The sequence below is a fragment of the Panthera pardus genome, unplaced genomic scaffold (assembly GCF_024362965.1).
Source record: "Panthera pardus isolate Hobbes unplaced genomic scaffold, ASM2436296v1 HiC_scaffold_13, whole genome shotgun sequence".
NCBI classification, from domain to species: Eukaryota; Metazoa; Chordata; class Mammalia; order Carnivora; family Felidae; genus Panthera; species Panthera pardus.
In genome coordinates, this window is record NW_026526688.1 from 201,138,187 (window position 1) to 201,163,906 (window position 25,720).

The 25,720-nt window shown below is 64.1% G+C and overlaps 1 protein-coding gene across 2 annotated transcripts in view; it reads left to right on the forward strand.

Moving 5' to 3' along the window:
* SORCS2 (sortilin related VPS10 domain containing receptor 2) overlaps positions 1-23,787 on the forward strand; it is a 461,158-nt gene extending 437,371 nt beyond the window's left edge. The window contains exons 18-27 of one of the 2 annotated variants that reach the window (XM_019453778.2): positions 609-780; positions 6,039-6,225; positions 6,531-6,664; positions 7,587-7,710; positions 8,937-9,049; positions 10,027-10,152; positions 12,729-12,828; positions 13,441-13,543; positions 18,460-18,605; positions 21,333-23,787. In XM_019453778.2, coding sequence (XP_019309323.2) covers positions 609-780; positions 6,039-6,225; positions 6,531-6,664; positions 7,587-7,710; positions 8,937-9,049; positions 10,027-10,152; positions 12,729-12,828; positions 13,441-13,543; positions 18,460-18,605; positions 21,333-21,397 — 1,270 coding nt within the window. In that variant the 3' untranslated portion in view covers positions 21,398-23,787. The remainder of the gene's footprint in view (positions 1-608; positions 781-6,038; positions 6,226-6,530; positions 6,665-7,586; positions 7,711-8,936; positions 9,050-10,026; positions 10,153-12,728; positions 12,829-13,440; positions 13,544-18,459; positions 18,606-21,332) is intronic. The other variant, XM_019453779.2, reaches the window with a different exon arrangement.
* Positions 23,788-25,720: the final 1,933 nt, after the last annotated feature.

Consider the following 25,720-nt stretch of genomic DNA (forward strand, 5'->3'; position numbering starts at 1 on the left):
CCCCCAACTCCTTTCCAGCCTCCTCCCAGCCCCGCTCCCCACTCTGGCTCCAACCACCTACCACAGGACCTTTGCCCCTGCTGGTCTCGCTGCCCAGATGCCCTTCCCTCTCCTGCTTACCCTCCTGATTTCAGCTGAAAGCCTCTCTCTCAGGGACCCACTCCCAGAGCTTGCCAGTGGTGATTTAACCGCGATGCGGGAGGCGATCTGTCTCCCCCACTTGGCAAGGGCCGGGCCGTGGGAAGGGAACCCTTCTGCAGCAGATGCATGGGGCGAAGGAGCGGGGGCGTCCGGTGGCCCGATTCTCAGCAAGGCCCCAGTCGCACCCTCGGCCACAGCGAGAGCAGGTGCTAGGGTCGTGGGAAGCACCGTGACCAGACACGGAAGCAGCCAGCGAGGGAGGCAGGCCCTGGTCACCCCACCCTGAGCCTGGCTTCTCAGCTCCCACCCGGGGCAGCGATGACAGGGGTTAGCGGTGGCTCTCGGTGGGGCCGGGAGGAGGCCGCCAGAGGAGCCACGGCTCGCCACCAGCCAGTCCCCGCCGGGCTGTGGGGCCCGTGCCCTCCCCCGCCGGGCCGCCCGGACCCTGACCCTCCCTCCGGCCGCAGGTACCGCAAGGTGGTGTCCAATGTGTGTGAGGGCGGCGTGGACCCGCGGCAGAGCCCGGCGCCGCTGCAGTGCCCGCTCACGCCGCCCCGGGGCCTGCGGGTCAGCATCCGCGGCGACGCGGTGGCCGTGCGGCCGGGAGAGGACGTCCTGTTCGTGGTGCGGCAGGAGCAGGTGAGCCGCGCGCTGTCCCCGCAGAGGGCAGCTTCCGCCAGGCGAGCAGGGGGCGGGCGGGCGGGCGTGCGTGGGCGTCCCCTCTGCCTCCAGCCGGTTTTTTCCAAGCCGGGGAGCCGAGTGGACCGGAAGTCCCTTCCCGGGCCCAGTCCAGCGTCGAAAGGATGAATCCCCTCCACGACCCCCAGGGGGCGGTGGAGGAGGGTATGGGGGAGGGGTCTCCGTGCCGCGGGCACAGTGGCGGGGACACTTCCGTGCACGGCCCCGTGTGCGCCTTACTGGACTCTTGCTTCCGAGATTTATTCGCTCCTGTGGGCAGCAGTTTTTTTAAGTTTGTTTTGAGAGAGAGTAAGCAGGGGAGGGGCAGAGGGAGAGGGAGAGAGTCCCAAGCAGGTTCCCCGCTGCCAGCACAGAGCCCGACGCAGGGCTCGAACCCACAAACTGCCAGATCATCACCTGAGCCAAATCCCAGAGTCAGATGTGTAACCTTGCTGAGCCACCCAGGCGCCCCTGGACAGCAAGTTTTGAAACCTCTAGTGATATTGATTTAGTTCATCTGAAATCTTAAGAAACGCAGGAAGTTAAACAAAATTATTATTTATAATCCCGGAACCAGAGATTAAGCCTAGAGGTAGATGATGGATGATAAACAGATATAGATTTAAATTTATATAATATATACACATATGTAAATTCCCTCCCAGTCTCCTACTTTATTTTTTTTTCTTTAGTACAAGTGTTATGCATTCTTCTGATTTTTTTCCATTTTGTTAATTTTTATTTACTTTTGAGAGAGAGACAGGGCGGGAGCGGGGAGGGGCTGAGAGAGGGAGACACAGAATCCCAAGCAGGCTCCAGGCTCTGAGCTGCCAGCACAGAGCCCGACATGGGACTCGAACCCACAAACTAGGAGATCATGATCTGAGCTGAAGTCAGATGCTTAACTGACTGAACCACCCAGGCGCCCCTGTATTCTGATTTTAAAAAGAATTTATGCTCATTGTAGAACATTTGAAAAAACACCTAAAATGTCAAGAATATAAATATCACCAAAACTCCTGTTGCCCCCAAGGTAACAACTGTTAAGTTTTGTATTGTCTTCTGGCCTTTTGAAAATAATATATAGCATGCTTAATTCTTGCGATTAGACAGGTAACAAACTCACTGTAGAACATTCAAAACCAGAAATCACAAAGACTTACCAACATGCAGGACATTCCGAACAACAGGAAAGCACGGAGGACAAGCCTGTTCCCCCTGGAGGGAGGCCACCCCAGGAGCCCAAGCCGCCTGTCCACACCACTCCGTTGGGCGTTGGGATCTCTGGTGAACAGATACGTTAGATGAAGCAAGTTCAGCTTTATAACTGTTCGTGCTTTATTAACACACGCCCTCCACAATACGGTGCCAGGGTGGGGTCCGTGAGGGTGACAGAGGTCCTTGGTGTTGGAAACCAGTAACTCTGGTCTCATACAAACAGGGAAACTGAGGCCAGAGGACACAGAGCTGTATGTGTGAGTGCCCATGTGCCCAGGCTCACGGGTGCACAGTCACCTGATTTGTAGATCGGGGAACCCTGGCTCAGAGAGGTGCGGTGACTCGCCCGAAGCCACACGGTGACGAGTGACAGAGCTGGCACTGGGTCCCAGGCCAGGGGGCTCTGCATGGACAGCATCTGGTCTGTGGCCCCCAGACCTGGGCCGGGCCTGGGGACCCCGTGTCCCGCCTGTTTCCAGTCCCTGTGTTGACGGGCCTGGCCCTGAGATTCACACTTGGGGCCCCGGGGGGTGGCCCCGGGGTGGGGAGCGGGCATCTGTCAGGGCAGCATCTTGGCGTGGCAGGAGGATGGTGTCCCCTCCCCAGGTGGGGTCCCTGGACCCTCAGAGGGGACCCACCTGCTGCCTAAGTCCCAGCACAGCCGTCCGGGAAAAATGGCCATCTGCTGCCCCCTAGAGCCTCAGTCTCACAGCTTTGTCACATGGGTGGATTCTCGGGACAGGACGAGCCTGTGAGCCCCACTGCACCAGTGTCCCAACCCCGAGGGCTAGGGTGGCTGGAGGTGAGGGGGGTGACCAGAAGGTGCTCCTGTAAGAGAGGCCTCTCTGTGCACACCCCCGTCCGGAAGAGGCCGCGGGGGGAAGCCTGGGAGCTCGGGTCGCGGTGGACACGCTCCCGCACGTGCACACATGCACGGTGTAACACTCACACGTCTCACGCAGACACACTTACACACTGACACGCACAAGTCACACCCGGCCATCCTCGTGCAGGGGCCGAGCTGCGGGTGGAAACAGCTCCATCTGGGGCGGGGGCCAAGTTCCACACGTAAGAATTAGAAACAAGGGCTGATGGAGGGAGGACCCGGAAACAGACCCGCTCGGAAATGCACAGCTGATTGTGCCACAGGCGGAGAAACATCCCCGCGGAGGGGAGGACGGTCCCCGGCCGATGAACCGCCGGTAAAAACGAGCCCCGGCCAGAACCTCACAGCCGGTACCAGATCAACTCAGGACGGACCGCAGAGGTCAACGGAAGCCGGAAAACTGCAAATCCTTTCGGAAGAGGCTGGAAAGCGTCCAGACCTAGGGCTGGGCCACGTGTAGGCGGAGCGGACGCGGAAAGCACCTTCCGCGAACGAAACCGGGCACATCGGCCGTGGGCGGGAGGCAACGCTCTTGCTCCGTGAAAGACCCTGTAAAGAAAACGAGAAGTACGTTCCGGGGAAAATAGTCACACAGCTCACATCCGGCCCGGGCTGGTACCGGGAAGAAAACGACACCGCGGTTGGAAAACCGGCGGAGGTCCTTTCGTCACGACGCACCTGCGAGAGTGGCAGCGTCAGGGCTGGCGGGGACGCGGGCAAACGGGACCCCTCACACGTGGCCTCGGCGGAAGGGGGCGGTGATGGGACCAGAGCCGCGGACAGCGGTCTGGCAGTTTCTGACGGAGCAGAACAAGCCGCCACCACGTGACTCAGCAAGTGCCCCCCCCCCTGCCCCCCCCGGGCGTCTGTCCCCGGGACGCGCAGACTCGTGTTCACGCAGAGCCCGCCCACGGGAGTCCCGGCGGCCTGACCGCACGGGAGCCGGAAACCGGAAACGCCCAGGTGTCCTCCAGGGGGCGTCTGGTCGAACAGTGGTGCGGCCACGGCGTGGAACACGACTCCCCGGTGACAGGGAGCAGGTCACTGACACACGTCACCACCTGGGTGAGTCTCCAGAGAATTACACTGAGAAAAGCCAATCCCAGGGACTCCGTGCGGCCTGACTCCCTTTATAGGACCTTCTGGAAAGGACAAGATTGCAGAGACGGGGGACAGATGAGTGGCCACCAGGGAGCGGGTGGGGCGGTGCTGCTGCTGGTGGTGCCCGTGGTGGCTGGCTGGCTCTGCACCCCGGCTGCGACCGTGTCTGTGTCCCGGGTGTGAGATTGTGGTTCCAGCGGGTGTTGGCCCTGGGCGTGTGGCACGGGGCACACAGGGTCTGTGCGGGTCCTTTCGCTGCGTGGGAACTGGGGGCTGCCTCCGAACCCACGGTCCCCTCTTCCTAACATGCTCAGCAGCACACAGACAAAAGCAGGCGCACAGGAGAGACAGCAGGTGCAGGGGGCGGGGTTACGGCGGCCTGGCTCCTCTCTGTCCTTGTGTTTCCTATTTGCCGGCATTGAGGCTGGACTCCTTTCCGATCAGGGGGAAAGACGGCAAGTCCTCTTAACCGAGTAAAATGTTTGAGTAGTTCAATGTGCATCAGTCAGCCTGGCGGGTGGCCCACGGGCAGGAACGCGGGGTCCCAAGGCGGGATGCAGCGCCCCACACCCCTCGAAGCCACAGGCCGGGTCCAGTCCAAGGCGCGCCTGGCTTGCAGGCTGCGGGCACAGAGGCCAAGGTGGGCTGGAGACCCCGCTCCCCTCGTCCCCGTGAGGCCGCCTGTCCACGGGGAGCACTGAACGGTGAGCCGGCCTGACCCTCCAGGTTCCAGCCCAGCATGTGAGGACAATAGAACAGAACAGCATGTGAGTCCCCGGGCCGTTGTCACAAGTGACCATGTGCTGCAAATGTAAGACAGCACATGCCTCGCTCTCAGTTTTGGAGGCTAGAAGTCTGATTTAAGGTGTTAGCAGAGCCTGGCTCCCGCCGGAGACTCCGGGGAGGGATTCTTCCCTGTCTCGTCACTTTCTTGGGTGCCGGTGTCCCTTGGCTCATGACTGAGTCCCTGCAATCTCTGCCCTGTCACCACACGATGTCTCTTCTGTGTCCCCAAACCCCCGCCTCTTCTTGAAAAGACACGGCCACTGGATGGGGCCCGTCCTACCCCAGCATGACCTCATCTTAATGGCTTCTGCAAAGACCCTGTTTCCAAATAAGGCCAAGCTCTGAGTTCCGAGGAGGGGGGGGGAGGGGACGTGGACTTGAGGGGGTGGATGCTGTTCAAGCCAGTAACTGTATTTGTGGAGAAAGTGAAACAAAAGGAATTTACGTGAAAGGTCTCTAAGTTTAAGGGCTTGGCCGTAAAATGAGAGGCTCGTACACGGCCAGTGCTAATCCTGTGTCGTTCTTGGTCACCGGGACAAGGTTTTCAGGGTGTTCCTGCAGGGAAGGGGAGGCAGGCAGGGGAAGGAGGGGAGTGGGCATGAGACGGAACGCAAGAACGCTTTCTCGCTATGAGCTGGAGAAAATCAGGGTTTTTTCCGCTGGATTTCCCGTGCCTTGGTAAGGAAGCTGTGGTTCTGTGGGGACTGGCACCCCCAGTCCCGAGCGGAGACCGTCAGACGACCCCCAGCGGCTCAAACACCGGGAAGGGACAGCAGGTGCAGGGAGCCCCGCGCTGCACGGACCCTGTGCGTCCGAGCGGCATGCTTGCCCCACGGAGAACAGGATCAAAGAAACACCCCAGAACCGCGGCGCTCGGCATCAGAGAAGGGAAAACGTTTCCCGATTTTGCAGACAGGATCCTGCAGACAGGATCTTTCTGGCCGTTGCCCTGAGATCCATCCGGCCCCTGGCTCAGGCCTCAGTGGGTGTCCCTGGCCCGCCGGGCCCGCCGCCCTGCTCCCACGCTCCTGCGTCTCTGCAGCTCCGGGCCGTGCCTGCCCTCCTCAGCCGGAACGCCAGGCCGGAGGTCCCCGGGGCAGGCAGGTGCCTGGGGGCCCGGGCCCACGGCGTGTGAGGAAAGGAGCGAGGGAAGGAATGAGTAAAGGACCCGCTGCTGGCCCGTCCGTGTTACGGCCGCCCCTGAGTGGCCTGGTGGTCTCTCCCGCAGGGTGATGTCCTGACCACCAAGTACCAGGTGGACCTCGGGGATGGCTTCAAGGCCATGTACGTGAACCTCACGTCGACCGAGGAGCCCATCCGGCACCGCTACGAGAGCCCCGGCGTCTACCGCGTGTCTGTCCGGGCGGAGAACGTGGCGGGGCACGACGAGGCGGTGCTCTTTGTCCAGGTCAACTGTAAGTCCGTCGCCCCTTTGAGGCCAAGAGTCCCTCCCCGGGGCAGAGGGCCCCGGGTCCTGGGGGGAATGCAGGGAGACCCTCGGGCCTGCTCTAGGACCCCAGTCCTCAGGCTGGCAGGCCGAGGGGCAGGGAGACGGGCAGGCTGGGCTCAGGTCCACACCCCGGGTGCTCCGTGCCACGGTGGGTTTGGTGATGAAGCTGGTGGAAGTGACGAAGGTGATGGTGACAGTGCCCAGTAGGCAGCCTCTGAAATGCCAGTGCCCTGACGCCGTCTAACCCCGGCCTTTCCCCGGGCCCCGCAGCCCCCCTGCAGGCCCTGCACCTCGAAGTGCTTCCTGTCGTCGGCCTCAACCAGGAGGTGAACCTCACGGCCGTGCTGCTGCCCCTGAACCCCAACCTCACCGTCTTCTACTGGTGGATCGGCCACAGCCTGCAGGTGCGCTGGCCCCGGGACCCACAGGCTGGCACCTGGGTGACAGTGGGGCCGGGCAGTGCCCCGGGGCCTGGGCAGAAGGACACAGGGTATGACATGAGGTGGGCACACACCAGCCTTTCTTCCCGAGCACCTGCTCGTGTTTGGCTGTGTCTAAGTGTGGCGGACGCAGGATTAAGTGGACCAGACACTGCCTTTTCCTGGGGAGAGAGGTGTGAACACGACAGGTGACCCGAGTTGTGATACGCATCACAGGAAGGGGGCAGGTGAGGTGTTGCGAGCTCCAGAAGATCAGGCCGTTTCTAGTCTGGGCTTTGGGTGTGGTCAGGGAAGGCTTCATGGAGGAGGGGGTCACGGGGGCCGGACCTGATCTCAGAAGCCTTCCCCAGAGCCCTGGGTTGTACCCTGTAAGCAGCGGGGAGCCACAGACAGTCGCCGGTAGGAGGGCTGGAGGGTCTCTGCGGGCAGGGCTGCCCACCTTAGCCGGGGAGCCCTCGAGACCTCAAGAGGGGTGTCCTTCCCTCATTCAGTAAGCTTAGCCCTGCACCCCAGGCAGAAAGACCCCAACAGCACTGAAGGCCCAGAACCAGAAGCCGGGCGGGAGGAGCCGTAGGCCCCAGATCACGTTTCCCTGGAATGGGGGGTGGGGTTGAGGAGGGCGCCCAGCTCCGGGTTCAAATCCCAACTCCGCTACTCCCAGCCCAGCCCTGTGAGCAGGTCTGGAAGGAAGGGGCCACTGGGAGACTGGGTCCAGGCTGCCCTGACTTAGAGCTGGTGCCTCTGGGGGGGCCCTCCCCGTGTCCCCCCCTTGCTGCCCCCATGCCCCGACCGGAGCGGGAAAGAGTGAACGTTCTGGGTGAGGCCCTGGGCAGCGGGCGGGCTCTCCCGCATGGACCTGCCCTGACCGTGCTCGTGGTCCCCGCAGCCCTTGCTCTCCCTGGAGAACTCTGTGACCACGCGGTTTGCAGACACGGGGGACGTGCGTGTGACTGTGCAGGCCGCCTGCGGAAACTCGGTGCTGCAGGACTCCAAGGTGGTCCGCGTGCTGGGTGAGCCCCCTCCCCAGGGACGGGAGGCACGTCTCGTCCTTCTCGGGAGCGCTGGGTTTGTGTGGCATCTGGTCATGCAGGGCAGCGCAGGCTAGGGAGAGGAGCGGGTGAACACAGCTCTGACGCTCCCCAGCTTCCCTGGCCTCAGTTTCCCCATCTGTAAAATGAACACAGACGAGTCTTTGTGTCCGGTGGCCCTCATGGGCCTCACACGGCACAGAAAGAGGACGTGGCCGAGTGACCGACTTGTCGGGGTCACCGGGTCTGCCAGCCTCCCAGCAGCCTGACCTCTCCTGCCCCCTTGTCACATGATTGTAGCTTAAAGTAAGAGGACCCCTAACATAGCCTTTCCTGAGACTCCCATTCTGGATCCCACTCACTGGGGGCCCCAAGTCCCTCATGGGAGACATTTACAATAGGAGATTAATCCTAAAAATGGAAGAGAGCCCCCCTCCCAGGGTGCTATTGCCCTTGTCATCACACTGATAAAACCTCTTTTTGCTTACGAGCAGCCTCTCCTATGGACAGCAGCCATCACTTAAATATTTAGTGGGCCTGCCTTTGGCTGTCCCTCCATTCGCAAACACATGTGCACAGGGTCCTGAGCCCAGGGCTTTGAAATAGTCACTGCCTCCCCTGCCGTAAGCTGCTGGGTTCCCAGGTCACAAAGCGCTTGTCCCTTGGGCCGCATAGCCCCAACAAAGCCTCCTTCCTCCATGGGGCTCAGGAGGAACCTGGAGAGACTACAGCGAGCTCCTCTCACAACCACCTGCACGGGGCTCCAGAGTGGGCCTCTGGGTTGGGGACCCTGGCAAATGGGAGAGAAAGAGAAGGTGGCACCTCTGCCCTCAAGGGACTCTTACTCTGGTGGGGAGACCAGTGCCCTTGAAGTCCATGGATCCCTGGGGGAAGGGAGCCCGACCTCATGGGGTGTAGCCATCCTTGTGAGTGAATGGGGCAGAGCTCATAGGGCAGGCTTGGCGCGTGCCGGGCCCTCCCTCCCCGGTGGGCACAGGGGTTTTAATGTTCGTTATTAGGTGCCAGTCAGTGAGGTGGGCCCTGCCCCGGGCAGTGGCTGGCGCAGGAAGGACTCTTGTTTTCCAAAGCGGCCCACGGGATCTGAAGCCAGGGCAGTCCTGGGCCATCCAGGGTGCATGGCCTCCTGCCGGAGGGCGGAGCCTTGCTGCCCAGGACTGACCAGCTCGCCCGTTTCTGCCACTTTTCAGACCAATTTCAGGTAGTGCCTCTGCGGTTTTCCACGGATCTGGATGTGCACAACCCCAACACCCCTGAGTGGAGAGAGGACGTCGGCCTGGTGGTGACCCGGCTGCTCTCCAAGGTGCCCCCAGCCCACCACCTCGGGGCCTCCCCAGCACCTGCGGGCGCCTCGGAGGGGCGGGGCCCCAGAGCACCCAGGGAGGGGTGGGGCGGGGCGGGTGGAGCTGCCCTCAGTCCCGGCGACCCGGTCTTCAGGCTGTCTGCCCGGTGCTCCGGGGACAGCTAGGGCCCGCTGCCCTGGCTCTGCGGGACAGGCGGCTGGAGCGCCAGCTCACCGGGGAGGGGCAGGCCGACGTCCTCCATGCACATCGAGTGAGCACCAGCTGTTTGCACAGGACACAGTCACTGTCCTCTGATGGCCCAGAAGCTCCTTAGTATGATATTCATTTATTCACGGAGTTTCTGTTCTGGGCCGGATACTGGAGCCAGAGAGAATCCATGCGATTGCTGCCCCCGGGGAGCCCACAGACAGCAGACCGAGGCGGCGCCCCAGGGTGGGCCTAGGCCACTCAGGGCCCTTGGTCCCTCAGTGAAGGAAAGACCAGCCCCCCACAGTCATCCAAGGCTGTCACGGGCTGAGGCCCACTCTGGCCGTGCCTGTCCTCAACCAGTTAATAATGCTGGTGATACTGGCCTGGGTGTTGAAGGCTGAATAGGAGTTTGCCAGATAGAAGTGCACGGAGTGGGATTTTCAGGAGGCAGAGGGACCCGTGGAGGCTGAGCTTTGTGGGTTGGAGGAACTATTTGGTCAGGAGCCCTGATGCCTGGGAGGAGCTTGGCCAGAGAGGGCTCTGCTCACCCTCAGTGTGAAGAATGATCTGGAGGTAGCAGGCCTGGCCTGGGGGAGGCCACTGTCAGGGGGCTACCGGGCTCGGGGGCCATCCCTGTGGGGCGCGAGGCTCAGGACTAGCTCGAAGGACAGGTGGCCAGGACTTGGACAGAGCAAGAGGAGAGAGAGGGTGTTCCTGGGGGCCCCAGAGCATGGCAGGGGACAGAGAAGACAGGCGGCTCAGGGGGGGCTTGTCCGTGTCCCTGCAGGAGACCAGCGTCCCCGAGGAGCTGCTGGTGACCGTTGTAAAGCCGGGGCTGCCCACCGTGGCCGACCTGAACGTGCTCCTGCCCCCTCCCGGGCCCGCGAGGAAGAGGAATCTCACAAGTGACAAGGTATCTCCTGAGGCCGCTGGACCCAGGTTCTCCCTGCACCGCCAAGGGTTTGGTGGCCTAGTGCCCAGGGTTTGGTGGTAAGTCACAGCAAGCACAGAGTCTCGGGGGCTCTTTGTCACGTAGAGGCCCACCAGTCACTCACCAGTGTCACTCACCAGATCACCAGTGATCTCACCAATCACTGCCTGACGCAGGTGGCCGGCTCTCCTCCCTCCGTGGCCGCACCCCTGGGACTCTGGTGGCCTCCAAGGTCACTGTGTTGGGGAATGGCGGGGCACAAGGGCACTGGGGTGGGACCACCCGCGGGGGGGACATTCCGGTGGCCGGAGCTGGTCACACTGGCCCGAGCACCCAGGGTGTGGGTCTCGGGACAGAGTGGAAATCAGGGCCCATCCACTTAGCCAATGTCCTCACTGCATGGGACAGCTTCCAGAGAATAGCCCTCATCTGGGCAGACAGAAGACCTGCCGTGTCGCGGGCACAGGATGGGGACCCAGGGATAAATCGAAGCCACCGGGATGCCCTGGGGTGGCTGTAACGCTTCCCCAAACAGACCGAAACTCGGGTGGAGGAGGAGAGCGGAAGGTGGACCCGGGGCACTGCAAGCACAGCCCTGTGCCGAGCCGACCAGCAGGTCCCCAGAAGGTTAGGCAGGGTCAGCGTCGGGCACGGCCCCCGAGGCGCGTGCGCAGAACTGGAAATGCTCGTCCACGCGCACAGGCACACAGGTGTTCACAGCGGCCCCAGAGTGGCCACGAGCCAGACGTCCACACAACGGAGTCTTAGGCAGCCGTCAAAAGGGATGCGGGTCTGACACCTGCTGCCACTGGGATGGGCCCGGCAGACGGGACGCGCAGGGGAAGCGGCCGGTCACCGAGGCCGCCTGCTGGATGCCTGCGTTGATGGAAATGTCCGGAAGGGGCAGGCGCGCAGAGGCGGAAAGCAGGCTCCGGCTGCCAGAGGCTAGGGAGGTGCGGGGGGTGCAGACGGCTGGCAGGCACGGGTTTCCTTTGGGGATGATGAGAATGTTCTGGAGTCAGACAGCGGTGATAGCTACATGACCGTAAGTACCCTAAAAAGTGCCGATTTGTACGCTTGAAGAAAGCAAATGTTATCTCAAGAAAAAAAAAGAATCAGAAGCCCCACCCCCCTCTGGACTGGTCGTGAGACAGATGCCCCTGGAGGCCGTCTGGAAAGACTGACCAGCGCTGAGCGGGGCACAGCACAGCCCTGTGGGCGGCTGATAGCGTCTCATTTTACAGACGAGGGAAGTGGGGCTCGGCGGGGGGCACCGTCAGGACCACGGAGAGGACAGGGAGCCCCATGTCACTGTGGCTGCTCCACACCACTCCCATGCTGCCTCCTGGTTAGACGTGACCGTCGGGGCCTGGCCCACAGCGTTTCCCAAAGGGCATCCGCATCGGCACCTGAGGGCTCCCCGGCCTGCCAAGCCCCCGGCCCCTGCCGTGTCTCTGGGGGGTGGGACAGCAGAGGGTTGAGAGTGACTGTACCCATTTCTCAGACAGGTAGCTAACCACAGGGGCTCCGCACAGCTTGGGGAAGGCGCGGCGGGCCTCGGGGACCTCCCTCACTCGGGCCTACAGCACCCCCCGCCCACCCCGGCCCTCGAGGTGGAGAGCAGATGGGCAGATTCTGCAGGATTCAGATGTGGGCGCTCAGGAGAGATTTGGAAGGAGATGGGGAGGGACACGGGGGAACTGTCACCCCCCTTGTCCTGAGCTGAGGGTAAACCGTGTGCCTGAGGATGGTGAAAAATCCTAGGGACCCATCACGGTCACTGACCACACGGCATCCGTCTGGCCCTTGCCGTGTGCCGGGCACGGGGCCGGAGGCATTGACCCTTGCAGCACAGTCCCAGACGCAGACCCCGCATTCCCAGGGAACACCGGGTGCCAAGCTGCTGTTCGTGGAGGCCAGTTTGGCCCCCAGAATGTCCCACCCAAGGCACCCTGGGCAGGGGAGCCCCAGGGACCACCATCCTGTGGGAGGCCCCCTTCCCCAGCACCTGTACACCCACCTGTGCAGAGGAATGACACCTGGGCAGCCACATGGGGCAGCTGGTCCCCTTCTGAACACCAGGAAAACTCCCCCTCATTTTCCAAGAGGCCAGCCGCCCCCCACCCTGTGATCCAGCAACATCACCTCCTGGGGTTGCTCTCCGTCAGGGGTGCGGTCACTCCCTGGCCCAGGTCACCTGTCCTGTCCCCATCTTGTTCTCGTCTTGGTCTTCCTCCTCTGGGAAGCCCTCCCTGACCACTGCCAGGTCTCGGGGCCTCCTGAGCACCCCTGGGCTCCCCAACTTTACCACACTCTGTGGTCCCAACGAGAACGAGAGTGGTCAGGCCCCAGCTCGGTCACCTTCGTGCCCCTCTGTAGGTTCTCAGCGCAAGCTGGCAAGTATTCCCATTTTACAGATGAGGAAACTGAGGCCCAAAGAAGCTGAGTGCCCCCCCAACCCTGCAGCTCTGGAGGGTCAGAGCAGATGTCTGCCCAGCTCTCCCGCTCCCTCCGGTGGCTTCCGGAGGACCCTCTCACTCTCCTCCTCTTGCTTTCAGAGACTCCTGGCCATCCAGCAGGTGCTGAAGGCACAGAAGATCAGCTTCCTCCTGCGAGGTGGGGTCCGGATCCTGGTGACCATGAGGGACACAGACACAGGTGAGAAGCAGGGGGCTTCCTTTGGCCTGGCCCGTGCTCGCCCCTGCAGGATCAAGGGGGTGTGCAACCCCCTCAGGCGACACTATTACTCCAGGCACTGGGGGCAGAGGACCCCCCAGTCACCCACCAGCTCCTCCTGGCTGGACAGTTGCCTCCAATTACAACCCAAGGCGGGGGGGTGGTCAGACCCAAGGGCCTTGCTCTGTCCGCAGATGCGGCACATACAGCCCTGGCTTTAACGGACATGGACATTTAGGGTCCCCGCCCCCACCATGGGACCATCCTCTCCGGTCACGCGTGTGTCCTTTCCTGTCTGGGAAAGAATCTTTGCAGAAGTGAGAGCTTCCCTCTGCCCTGTAGAGACACGGGGCCCATCGCGACACGTGGCAGGTTGACCTCACACCAGCAATTCGGTCCACGTTCCAGAAGGAGGGGCCGGGGCCCTCGCGCACACAGCAGGAGCCCGGCGGGGGCCGTGGGGCCGGGGTTGCCCCGACGCCTGCCCACGCCGCTCAGCCACACCGGGAGCACCTGCCGGACCACGTCTTCCAGCCGAGGAGGCCGGGGCGGGAGACGGTGGGGCCCCACTGAGCACCACTGCTCTCCTTGCAGATTCTCAGAGGCTGGGAGGCGGTGGCGGCTACTGGGCCGTGGCGGTCCTCGTGGTCATCGGACTCTTCGCGGTGGGCGTGTTCATCCTCTACAAGTTCAAAAGGCAAGGCCACCCCGCCGGCCGCTCTGGCAGGTCGGGCGTGAGGTCGGGCATCGGGCAGCGGCTTTCCGGCAGGATCCTCGATGGGCTGCGGCGGGGAGGGCGGGAGGCCAGACGGGCTCCAGGTTCCGAACGGCCGCGGTCCCGGGAGGCGGGGAGGCGGCCAGCGGCTCACAGCCCCACGACCATCGTCCACCCCCACCTCCTGTCTGCCGACATCCCAGCCTTATCTCACGTGGAGGGAGGCCCCGCCCATTTCACAGATGAGGAGATCCAGGCTCAGAGAGGTCATGTAGTGTGCCCAGGGCCACACAGCTGGTGAACAGAGGAGGGGGATCTGAGCCGGGCTGGCCCAGACTTCCTCCCACACTCACCATCCCTGCCCCCAGCGCCCCAGCGAGGAGAGGGCGGGAGCTGGCGGGGGGCTCTGCTGAGGCCAGGAGGGGTTGCAAGCATAGTATGCAGTCCTCAGTGGGGGCTGCGGGGACTCTCGTCCCCTCTGGGCCTGCTCCTCGTCTGTAAAATGGGTTTAATAACCCACCGTGCTGGGGCTCCAGGCCGCCCTGGAGGGGCTGGTGAAGCTGAACTTCCCCGGATCCTGGACCTGAGAATGAGCAAAATGAACCAGACGTGTCACCAGACTCATTCTTCAAAAGGCGGCTTCGAGTAGTGACCTCACTGCTTCTCCTGTCTTGATGGCTCAGGTCCAGCGGCCTCAGGGTCGCCCTTCGGGACAGTCCAAGACATGCTGACCCTTCCCTTCGTGCTCCTGTGAGGCCAAGGGTCCCTCCTCCAACCCCATCTTTCCCCCAGGCCCTGGGCCCCACTCCCCCGTCTCCAGACCCCTCCCAGCTCCTTTGGTCGGTCTTTTAAGTGGTGACCATATGTGCACCCCACTCCTCTGTGTGGGTCCCCAGCTTTATTGTTCCAACCGAACAGTCCCAACTGTTTGTCAGTCCCAACCGAGTGGGCGGCCTGAGGCGCTCTGAGAGTGTGTAACAGGGACCTGAGCTGGTCTGGAGAATCTGGGAGGACTTGCCTAAGGAGGGGATTTCTGAGTGGGGATCCTGAAGGATAAGTAGGAACTTGCTGAGCAGAGAGGCTAGAACAGGAGCCAGGCTGTGGCCTTTCTTGGTGTCTAGGCTTGTAGAGGCCCTGGTTTCTGGTGGACAGGTCCATCTGGGTGTCCCCCCCGCTGGCACCTCAAGTTCAAATCAAACTCGAGATCCTTGCCCCAGAAAGCCTCTCTTGGACGAAGGACACAACCCTCTGCCGGGTGCCGGGGTCAGGAACCCCACCTCCTCCCTGTCTGCTCCCTCCCCTCAGCCTGGGTGACATGGCCTGACACCCACAGCCACTCTGAAAGTGGGATGTGTCACGGCTAGGAAGTGGCCTCTGAGACCAGGATTTCTGGGGCCAAAGGCAGGGCCCCTCCCCGCCCCAAACACGGTCAGGCTAAAGCAGGTGCCGGCAAAGCCCCAGGGAATGTAACTCCAGGCCCTCCCCCGGGCCGGGACAGAGGGGCCCCTTGCTGGCCAAGGCCCCTCCTGGGCCCCCCTGAGCAGTCTTCAGGTGCGTGACAGATGCACTTGGCACCTTAAGAGGCAGGTCACACACCCCTTGCCTCCATGGTGTGATCTTGGGCCAGGTGGAGAGCTGCTGACTGTATCCTGATTGAGGCGGGGGTCCCGTGGTTTCCAAGAGTGTTCTCAGCCTCAAAGCTCTGCCATCTTCCCCTCCCGATGCCAGATGTCCGATGTCTGTGGTGCTGGCCCCAGGCCCACAGTACACACGGGTACCAGGCTGATCCCCGAGGCTCAGCCAGGAGGGGGCCTGATGTTTACCTGGAGGCACACAGGGCTGCCTCCCAGTCCCCCCCCCCCCAGATAAAGGGCATCCCTGCTCTCCCCACACACACCGTTCTCACTGTCCCATGCTGTTTCAAGTCTGCAACACTTCAGTTCCCCCAGAGACGGGCCACAGAGGTGTGGCCATGCCAGGTAGAACTCGCTCAGAGCCTCGACTTCCAGATCTGTGGAATAGGCACGCTGGTTCTCCCAAGGGTGTGAAGAGCGGGTGTCCTGCCAGGCCCCCTCTGCTGCACACATGTGGGGTGGGGGCCCGGTGTCCTGTGTATTTGCAGAGATTAAAGGAAGAAGCAGAGACTTCCAGCCACGTCTGGGTCTCCATCCTGGAGCAAACTTCACCCTGAGTGCAAGGCCCTGTCCAGACTGCAGGGCGGCCCAGCACTGAGGCAGGGGCCATTCTCCTGGGCTTCCCCTCGGGGCCTGCCTCGGCTTCCTCATTTATGAATGAGGACTGAGAAGGAAGGGGGTGGGGAAAGGGGAGGAGGAAAAGAAGAGAAGGAGAGGAGAGGAGGGGAGGGGAAGAGGGGGAGAAAGAGGGGAGAAGGGGGAGGAGGGGGAGGGGCAGCCCTTGCAGGTGTGTTCCTGTGTGCCCTTCTCTGGTCCCCAGGCAGTTAGCTGAGATGCCCCACCCCACGAAGGGAGGCTGGAGCCTGGGGGGAGTGGGGGGGGGGTGGGGATGAGTGTCAGGCTGCAGGGGGGGTGGGGGGATGAGTGTCAGGCTGCAGGGGGGGTGGGGGGATGAGTGTCAGGCTGCAGGGGGGGTGGGGGGATGAGTGTCAGGCTGCAGGGGGGGTGGGGGGATGAGTGTCAGGCTGCAGGGGGGGTGGGGGATGAGTGTCAGGCTGCAGGGGTGGGGGGATGAGTGTCAGGCTGCAGGGGGTGGGGGGATGAGTGTCAGGCTGCAGGGGTGGGGGGATGAGTGTCAGGCTGCAGGGGGCTGGGGGGATGAGTGTCAGGCTGCAGGGGTGGGGGGATGAGTGTCAGGCTGCAGGGGGGTGGGGGGATGAGTGTCAGGCTGCAGGGGGGGTGGGGGGATGAGTGTCAGGCTGCAGGGGGTGGGGGGATGAGTGTCAGGCTGCAGGGGGTGGGGGGATGAGTGTCAGGCTGCAGGGGGTGGGGGGATGAGTGTCAGGCTGCAGGGGGTGGGGGGATGAGTGTCAGGCTACAGGGGTGGGGGGATGAGTGTCAGGCTGCAGGGGGTGGGGGGATGAGTGTCAGGCTACAGGGGTGGGGGGATGAGTGTCAGGCTACAGGGGTGGGGGGATGAGTGTCAGGCTGCAGGGGGTTGGGGGGATGAGTGTCAGGCTGCAGGGGGGGTGGGGGGATGAGTGTCAGGCTGCAGGGGGGGTGGGGGGATGAGTGTCAGGCTGCAGGGGGGGTGGGGGGATGAGTGTCAGGCTGCAGGGGGGTGGGGGGATGAGTGTCAGGCTGCAGGGGGGGTGGAGGATGAGTGTCAGGCTGCAGGGGGGTGGGGGGATGAGTGTCAGGCTGCAGGGGGGGTGGAGGATGAGTGTCAGGCTGCAGGGATGGCAGGTGAGGCACCTCTCTGAGCCGGAGCTGTGCCAGAGGCCAGCGGCTGGGCACATCCCCACCCCTTTCTTTCCCCTTGGACGTCAGCACGGATGCGAGGGGTCGTTTGGACTTTGTCCAGGGCAGGGTTGGTGGGTCAAGGCCATGGAAGGGACAGAATTCCGGCCTCCTGAACTGTGTTCCTCAGACGGCCCTGAGGGCCAGAGAGCAGCTCCACAAACAGCTGCAGATGATTGCACCCGGAGGAGGGGGATGGGAGGAGGCGGAAGGGGAGGACCCGAGTGGGCCCAGAAGGTGCCCCAAACAGGGGGGAGGAAGGGAGTGCCGGTCCGCTGCCCGGCACCCTGAGGACTGTTCCCGAACTGATCACGAGCCCGGGGTTGCCTTGGAAACAGTAGAGCACGGTTAGGGGGCGGGTGTCCCCTCCCGGAGCGCCAGGCCCTGCAGGGAAGGCGAGACCGACTGGTGCCAGGCAGCAGAGAAATGCCTCTCGGGTCCTGAGGCCCGAGGGTCCGGCCCGGCCTGTGGGGGTCCGGGGAGCTGGCTCCGTTCCCGGCGGCGTAGCAGTCAGCGTGGGCCGGGCTCAGCTGCCGTAACAAGCAGCCCCACTGCTCGGGGCTCACAGCCGCCAGAGGCCGACTCCTCACTCGGGCTGTCCCCTGGGGCTGGGAGGGGCTGGCCTCGCGTAGTGGCTCCGGGGCAGGGCCATTTCGAGAAGCCGGAGGCACAGCAGAGGGAAGAGAGTTCTGGAGGGACCAAGCCATCCCGCAAGTGTTTCAGCCTGGAGGTGACGCGTGCCGCCTTTATCCGCCCTCGGTGGGCAGAACTGGCCACGTGGTCTGGCCCAGCCCAGAGGCCTGAAGGTCACCTGCCCTCCGGTTGTCCCTGAAGAACGGGCAGGGCTTGGGGAGCGGCGTCCCAGAAAGCCTGCTCTTCCCGGGGGGACGGCGGGCTCTTGCCCGGTTTCGCTCAGGCTAACGAGGTATCGAACACGAAGGAGGCTGGCCCGGAGGGGGGCCCAGCTGAGGCAGAGGGGGCTGTGCCCACGGTCTCCTCTCCCTCCGGCCCCGGAGGCACAGGAAATCGAGACAGCACAGTCCTGGGACCCCGGCAGGACTCAGCAGGTGCCTCTCAGAGCCAGGTCGGCATCCCGTGTGTCACGGGAAAGCGTGTCTCACCAACCCAGTCAGGGCCCAGGACGCTGGTCTCCCGGAGATGCCGGATGACTGGGAAACACAGGACAGTAAAATACCCCCTTCCTGCAATGTGATCTCAGTCTAGGTACCAGGGGAGACGGACCGCGAGCACCCGCGCCCCGGGGCAGAGGGAAATCCAGGGCGGCAGACCTCACGGGACGGAGGGCTTCCTGGAGGAGGTGGTTTGGAGCAGACATGGGGCAGGGGACGAGATCCAGGAGCACTGTCGGCACCACACGCGGGAGTGGTCTGGGGCGCAGCCGTCTGGGGGCTTCCGGGGGCCGATGGCCGGCGCGGCACCCCGAGCCCCACCTCTGCCCCACAGGAAACGCCCCGGCAGGACCGTGTATGCCCAGATGCACAATGAGAAGGAGCAAGAAATGACGAGCCCCGTGAGCCACAGCCAAGGCGTCCAGAGCGTCATCCAGGGTGAGGAATTTATAGATGATGATCTCGACTCACAGACTCTAGGTAACACCCGTCCCGAAAACCCACCTTCCCCCCCCCCCCCCCACTTCATGTGGGTCCCTGCCTGGCGGCCTCGGGCCACCAAGCACTCGGGACCCAGGGCCAGGCAGGCGGTGGCCCTCTGTCCCCTCCATCTGAGGAGGGGATGACCGGAGATTAAATCGGCGGCCTGGGGACAGCGGCCACCACATCTGGCAACGCCTGAGCGCCCCGTCCGGTGCCCCCTGGTGGTGGGGGGGCTGTTTGCGCGGGGAAGCTCTGCTCTCGGGGGTTGGTGGCCTCTCCCCAGGGGCCCCCAGTGCTCCCAGCTGTCCTGTTCTCCGGAAACGAGGATTGAGGATTTCGTGAGCCTCACGCACACGGACGTAACCACCTGTGCACCGCACTTTGCAGCTGACAAAGTGCTCTGGTCCCCGTGGTCTCACTGGCTCCTGACCGTGCCTGGCGGGGGGTCCCGTCACCCCCGGCCGCTCCCCCACACGCACACGGCGCACGGCCGTCGGCCCTCATGCTTCTCACCCACGTCCCCCAGGAGGGCAGTTCCTGTCTGTGCCCCGACTCTCGGTGGCCGGCCCCCACGTCCCCCAGGCCAGCAGCCGGAGCACAGCGGCACGGAGGACGCCCTGAGGGTGTCACTGTCACCACGGATTGTCAGTACTGCTGGTCCGTTCTCTCCCTCGCTGTGTCTGTCCTGCCCTCAGAGCTGGGACAGGCGGAAACCAGTGTGTCACTTGTTCGGGGGTCGAGGGGTGAAGTCATTCACGCAGGCGGCACAGAACCCACGTGGCTGACCTCGAATCCAAACCCAGGCCGGCCAGACCCCAGAGCCCGTGTCCTTCAGTTTCTCCCTAGAGCGGCCGGGGAGGCTACCCCACCTTTGTCCGTCCCCCAACCTCGGCAGGGTCCCCGCTGTGGGACGGCCAGTCATCTCCCCCATCTGTGCTCCCCGGGGGTGGTGCCTCCGCCCCCTCCTGGGACGTGGTGACAGCTCCGGGTCCTGAGCCCGGCCGGCCGGGCGGAGCGACCTCGGTGAGGCAGATGAAAAAGCTGAGATTCCGAGCGGTCACTTAGCTGAGAAAACCAAATTCCAGCCCGGCTCTGTGGCTTCCCCAGCCTGTGCCCTCCCCTCCCCCCACCACAGCCCCCAGGCTGGGGGTGCTCTCCTGTGCATCCTCAGGGACCCCTCCAAGGGGGCTCCCCTGCTAGGGGCTCCACGCTGCCTCCCACATAGCCCGCCCCCCCCCCTTCATGCAGGGGACCTCACAACCCGGTGTGACAGCGGCAGCTGCGGAGTCTGGGAGCCGACCGGGGGCTTCCCAAGCTCGGATGGAGGGCGTGGGTGTCCCGGGAAGACCCGAGCCCTGTTCCCGGCTCGTGGCGTGTGTTTACCGCCAAGGTCCTGAAGAACAATCCAGAGCATAAAACTAACAGGTTATTTTCAGGGAGCGCTTAGTATGCGCCAGGTGCATTTCCCCACGTAACCCCCAGGCGGTCCTCGAAGGGCGGCGCTGAGACGCTGTGACACATGACACGTGGCAAAACCAAGGCCACGAGGGGCCGGACCTCGATGAGGGTCTCACCCACCAGTCGGGCTGGTGAGCCCGGGGAGCCCCAGCCCGGCAGGTGCCGCAGAGCCGTCGGCCGCGCTCTCCCCGAGCACCGGACACAGGACGTGGGGGAAGGTGGCTCCCGCGAAATGCCAGGGCTGCCCCCTCTCCTCTCCCCCCGGGTGGGGCCTCCGTCTCGTGATGCAGCCCCCACGCTGAGCCCTCCCCCGTCCCCCCACAGAACCCTCCCCCCCGCCCACAGAATCCTCCCCCTTCAGAGCCCTACCACCTCCCGCCCACAAAACCCTCCCCTTCCACCCCCACACCTCCCCCTTCCCACCCCGCAGAGCCCTGCCATCCCCCCACAGAACCCTCCCCCCGCAAAGCCCTCCCCCTCCCCCCGCAGAACCCTTCCCCTCCCCAAACAGAACCCTCCCCCCCCCCGCAGAACCCTCCCCCCACAGAACCCTCCCCCTCCACAGAACCCTCCTCTCCCCCCCCCCGCAGAACCTTCCTCCCTCCTCCCCGCAGAACCTTCCTCCCCCCTCCCCCAAGAGCCCTCCCCCTCCCCCCGCAGAACCCTCCCGCCGGCTGAGCCCTCCCCCTCCCCCCACAGAGCCCTCCCCCTCCACAGAACCCTCCTCCCCCCCAGAACCTTCTCCCCCCTCCCCATAGAGCCCTCCCCCTCCCCCCCAGAACCCTCCCCCACTCCCGCAGAGCCCTCCCCCGTCCCCCACCCAGACCCGCGTTCTGACGTCACCGCGCCCCTTCTCTCTCCTGCCGCTCACGCCGCGCCCTGCAGCGCCCGCTGCCGGGAGGGGGCGCAGCCCCTCCCGCATCCCCCTGCTGCCGCACGCCGGCTGCCCTGTCGCAGGTCAGTGGGCGCGACGCGCGTGGCCTTGGCCTCGGCCTCCCCTCCCGAGGCCCGCCAGGGCCCGCCGCTCGGGACGGCACCGGGAGAGCCCACCCTGTCGCGCACCCAGGAGACGGAGAGACCCCCCCCCCCCACCCCCCCACTGCCCCGCACGGCGCTCAGGCACCACCCGCACGACTCCAGGAACCGCGGGACGCCCACCGCACGTCGGCCTCGTGGCGCTGCTGAGGCCACACGCCGGGGCCCGGCGCCCCCTGCGGCGGGGGCGGGGCGGGGGCGTGCTCACGGGCGGCCGTGTCCGTTTCCCAGGGAATCACTCCGGCGTGGTCCTGAGCATCAACTCCCGAGAGATGCACAGCTACCTGGTGAGCTGATGTCCCCCGAGGCCCGCGCCCCGGACACTCTCCTCTGCGCCGTCTCATCCCCGGAGGGCACCGGTGCTGGGACCCGCGTCCCCTCAGAGGCCTGCGGAAGCGCCACCTCGTCCAGCGACAGATGCCCCCTCTCCTCAGCTCACGCCCGCCCAGCCCACGAGACGCACGGGGGCCTGACCCCCGCCCCCCCTGGACACCAGGCGCACGGCGCCACCCCGCCGCCCCCGGCCCGACCGGGCACTTCTCTGTCCCCGGACCCCGCGTGGCTGCCCCGGCTGCGCCACACCCCGTGGCCCCAGCCCGAGGCCCGGCCGCCCTGGGGACGGGGAGGTGCGCCTGCCGGGGCCGCCGGTCACCCTGCACCGTGGGCCTCTGTCCCCGCACGGGGGGGGCCCCGGAGCCCCGCTTTCTTCTTCAATACCCCCCCCCCCAGGAGGGCGGCTCCTACCTGCATGGCCTCCCTCTGCGGGGGCCGCCCTGCAGAGTCCAGAAAGCCTGTGACCCAGACCCCACCCCTGCCCCGGGCCCTCCCAACACAGCCCTCCGTGCCTCCCGCCGTCCGCTTCTTTCTAAACTGCAGATAATGTAAATACCTCTTTAGGTAGCTGTTTGCGTTCTGGGGGTGGGGGGTTGTTCAACTTTCTACTCTGTGGTCAGGCAGTAGCCGTCTGGGTTGCTTCGTCAGAGCCCCCTTCTCGGGTCCCTTCTTTTAGTGCCGGGGTTCCTGAGAGACAGATGCTCTGAGGGCTTTGCCCCCGGAGCCCGGGCCTGCACTTCTGCAGCCGGCCAGCAGGTGGCACGCTCCCCGGGCTCCCCGCCCACCCGCTGGGGTCTCCTCCTCCCCCTGGGGCACCGCCTGGAGAGGCACCAAGGGCCCGGTGCCTCCTTACAGTTGGAGGAACCCGGGTAGGAGCCGGGGACCAGGAGAGGCTTCGGATGGCAGAACCGGAAGGGCCGTCCAGGAGCGTGCCCCTCATTTTGAAGTTGGGGAGATTGAGGCCCAGAGAGGGGTGACTTTCCCAAGGTCACACGGCAAGACAGCAGCAGAGGTGCCCCAGGGACTAGCCCTCCGCACCCCGGTGCAGTGAGTCCACTCACTCACAGACGCCTAGAATCAGGGACGCTAGCCTAAGTCTACACTTGTGAATATACAGGGGGGAGGTGTTCACCTTTTGCCTTGAACCCGGAAGTCAGTAGTCTCCTCCCTCCCCCCTTTCTCCCCCCTCCTCCTCTCCCCTCCCTCCCTCCTCCCCTCCTCTTCTCCCCCCCCTCCCTCCCCCCACTTTCCCCTCCCAGGCAGGGCTCAGGGTCTCCCCCTAGGCGATGGGGAACACCAGAGCTCAGGCTGGGAGCTCACTGGCTGCTGGTGAGTCCAGAATGAAGCCTGGGGGGCATTAACTCACTTCCCTTACAAAGGCCTGCAGGAGGGGAGACCCAGGGACAAACCCTCGCGCCCGCAATAGCCCCCAGCGCACAGGAGTCCCTCAGTGTTCGCGTGTCACAAATAGGGACTCTGAGGCCGCGAGGAGGAAGGGGTCACTGTGTGTCACACGCCAGGTGGGGAGTCCCTCTCCCCAGGCCGCCGCTCACCAGCTGGGGCTCCTGGGCCCCCTCCAGAGGTCACCCTGCAAGTTGTTCTTAAGACCCTCCTTGGGGAAGGGCTGGGGCCCAGAGACCGGGGACGCGTCGCTGGGGAGGTCGGCGTGGGATCCCCGGCTGGCACTCTCTGGACCTTTGCCACCCTCCCCCCCCAGCCTGTTGGCAGGCTTCAAAGACACCTTAGGGAGCCCTGTGTCCTGCCGTCCACCCCCACCCAGCCTGCCCCATGAGCATCAGACACACAGGGTCAGACACCTGTCGGCACCATCCAGAGCCAAGGTCACGGTCGGCATGAGTCCCCTGGACACAGTGCCCCTCCCCCACCCCCAGCTCACCAGTGCCTGCGGGTGACCTCCCCTTTGACCTTCCTTGACCCCTCAACTTCATTCTCTCTGCTGTTTGGGTTTTTTTCCCCCTTAGTCATTGGTGTTTCTCTCGTATTTTATGTTATTGTTTCTATTAAGAGTATTTGGAGTCTGTGGACCCAAGAGCCTGGGAATAAGGTGGCATCTGAGATAACCTTGCACTTCTCCATCCCCGCGGCCATACAGATCAACACGTAGGTCCGTGGCTCGTCTGCTTATACATCTGAGGCTCTAGGAGTCTGCCGTACAGGCACCTGGGGGTACGGTGTGGTCTGCGGTGGGCAGCTAACGCTCCATTCGACCGGGCCATGCCCACACTTGGCATATGCACATAACAAAGATGCGAAAAATCCTTTCTTATTTTTCCTTTTTAAAAATCAATAAATCACTTGTGATGCTTTTAACAGAGATTAAATGAATATAATCGGCTTTTGCCTTATTGTGAAGCGACTATTCAACACTGACATGAACACACACGCAGGCCGCTCGGACTGTGGTCTCCAGGCCCCTGGGAGTGGGACCAGGAGCGGTTCCTAACGCTGGGAGCAGGTGGCAAGGACGTTAACCTTCAGGGTCACTGGATCAGGAACACGCCACCTGCGAGGCAACAATCTTCCCCAGCAGCTCGTAAGGTCCTGGCATGCAGCTTTCAAGGCTAGCGGAAGGGCCCGGAAGCATCAGCCCATTTGCCAGATGAGGAGCGGAGGCCCCGGGAGGTTGAGGGCCAGGAGGCTGACAGTGCAACACAGCACAGTCCTGGGCCCGCTGTGTCTCTCTCTTTTTTTTAATTTTGTTAACATTCATTTTTGAGAGCTAGAGTGTGAGTGGGGGAGGGGCAGGAGAGAGGGAGACACGGAGTCCCAAGCAGGCTCCAGGTTCCGAGCGGGCAGCACAGAGCCCGACGCGGGGCTCGAACCCATGAGCCGCGAGATCGTGACCTGAGCCGAAGTCGGCCACTCAAACGGCCGAGGCCCCCAGACGCCCCAATCATCTCTTGATCTCGGAAGTGCCACCTGGCTTGTGTCTGAGGGGCCGGGAGGCCGGCCCCTGGCCAGTGCTCCGGCCGCGTGTCCACAGCTGCTTGGGACCTTCGGCCGTGAGCTCTTGTCGGGAAAACTCTTGCTTCCCTTCTCTCTCCCACGCCGAGCTTCCGTACAGGCCCCTGCACATTGGCCACATGCTCGCACCCCGTTTCCAGAAGGAGGCGAGCCTGAAGCCGTGTCCGGCCGACAGAGCATGGGGACAGGGGGGAGCCGGCAGCCCGACTCCCTGGCTTTGCCCCGGAGCAGGTGCCTCAAACACCGCGAGCTCGCACACACCGGCGTCGTGGGCGCTTGAAGGCAGGGCACCCTCTCCGCGGCCGTGGCCCTGGGATCGGGCTGCGGGCGCCGGGACGGGGTGGCCAGGGCAGTAGCTCGCCTGCTCAGCCGCCCACCCGGAGCTCGGTTCCCATGACACTGCCTGCTTGTGTGGTGGGGGAGGGGCCCCGGCAGCCGCACAGCCGCCCCTGCAGGTCCAGACGGGTCTTAGACGCGCAAACGCCCCGCGAGCCTCAGTTTGCCGCAACGATCGCCAGGCGCCATTGGTTCCCGCTGGCTGGCCGCGGGTGGCTCAAACGCCGGGCACGGTCCCCGCCTCTCCTGGGCCGCGACCCGTTGGCTCCCCGGGCGCCTCGCTGTTGGAACAAGCTGCCGCCCGTGAGGCTCGGTGGCTTTTGCAGCCCAGGGAGCTCAGACTTGCCAGTTCCAGGCGCTGAGTGTGCCGGCCCGGGCGCTGTCCTGACGCGTGCCCGTGACCCGCTGGCATCCCTGTAGCGTCATAATTAGTCACAGACGGTTCCCGGGCTCGGCAGACGGCCCTTCCTCGCTCGTTCTAGTATGCGCCCTGGCCCGGTGCTGGGAAAACACGATCATTCACTCACGCCGTGTGCGGCCGACACGACTGTGGCCCAGACGCTCAGCTGTGGTCACGATCCAACAGCGTCCTGGCTGAGGAGGCGGTGCCTGCCAGCACGGCGGTGACGAGGACAAGGTGACCGCAGCAATGACGACAGCTCCCATTGAGTCTCCGCCACGTGCCAAGTCCGCTGAGGCACTTTTCGTGCAGTTTCGCAAAGCCAGCCGCCAGCAGCAGCCCCATCCCACCGTCGAGGGCAGCAAGGCGCCCAGAAACCACGTCAGGTCCCCAGTGAGCATCCCTAGGAGCCGCCAGCCCCCCTGTGACCACACAGCTCCTGCCGAGGAGGTTGGTGGGTGAGGGCAGAGCACGGCCGGGGGAGGCGGCCGGGCGGAGGGCTTCCGGGCCGCGTGAGGACGAACGTGTCCAGGAAGTCACCAAAGGCGAGGCACTAAAGCCAGTG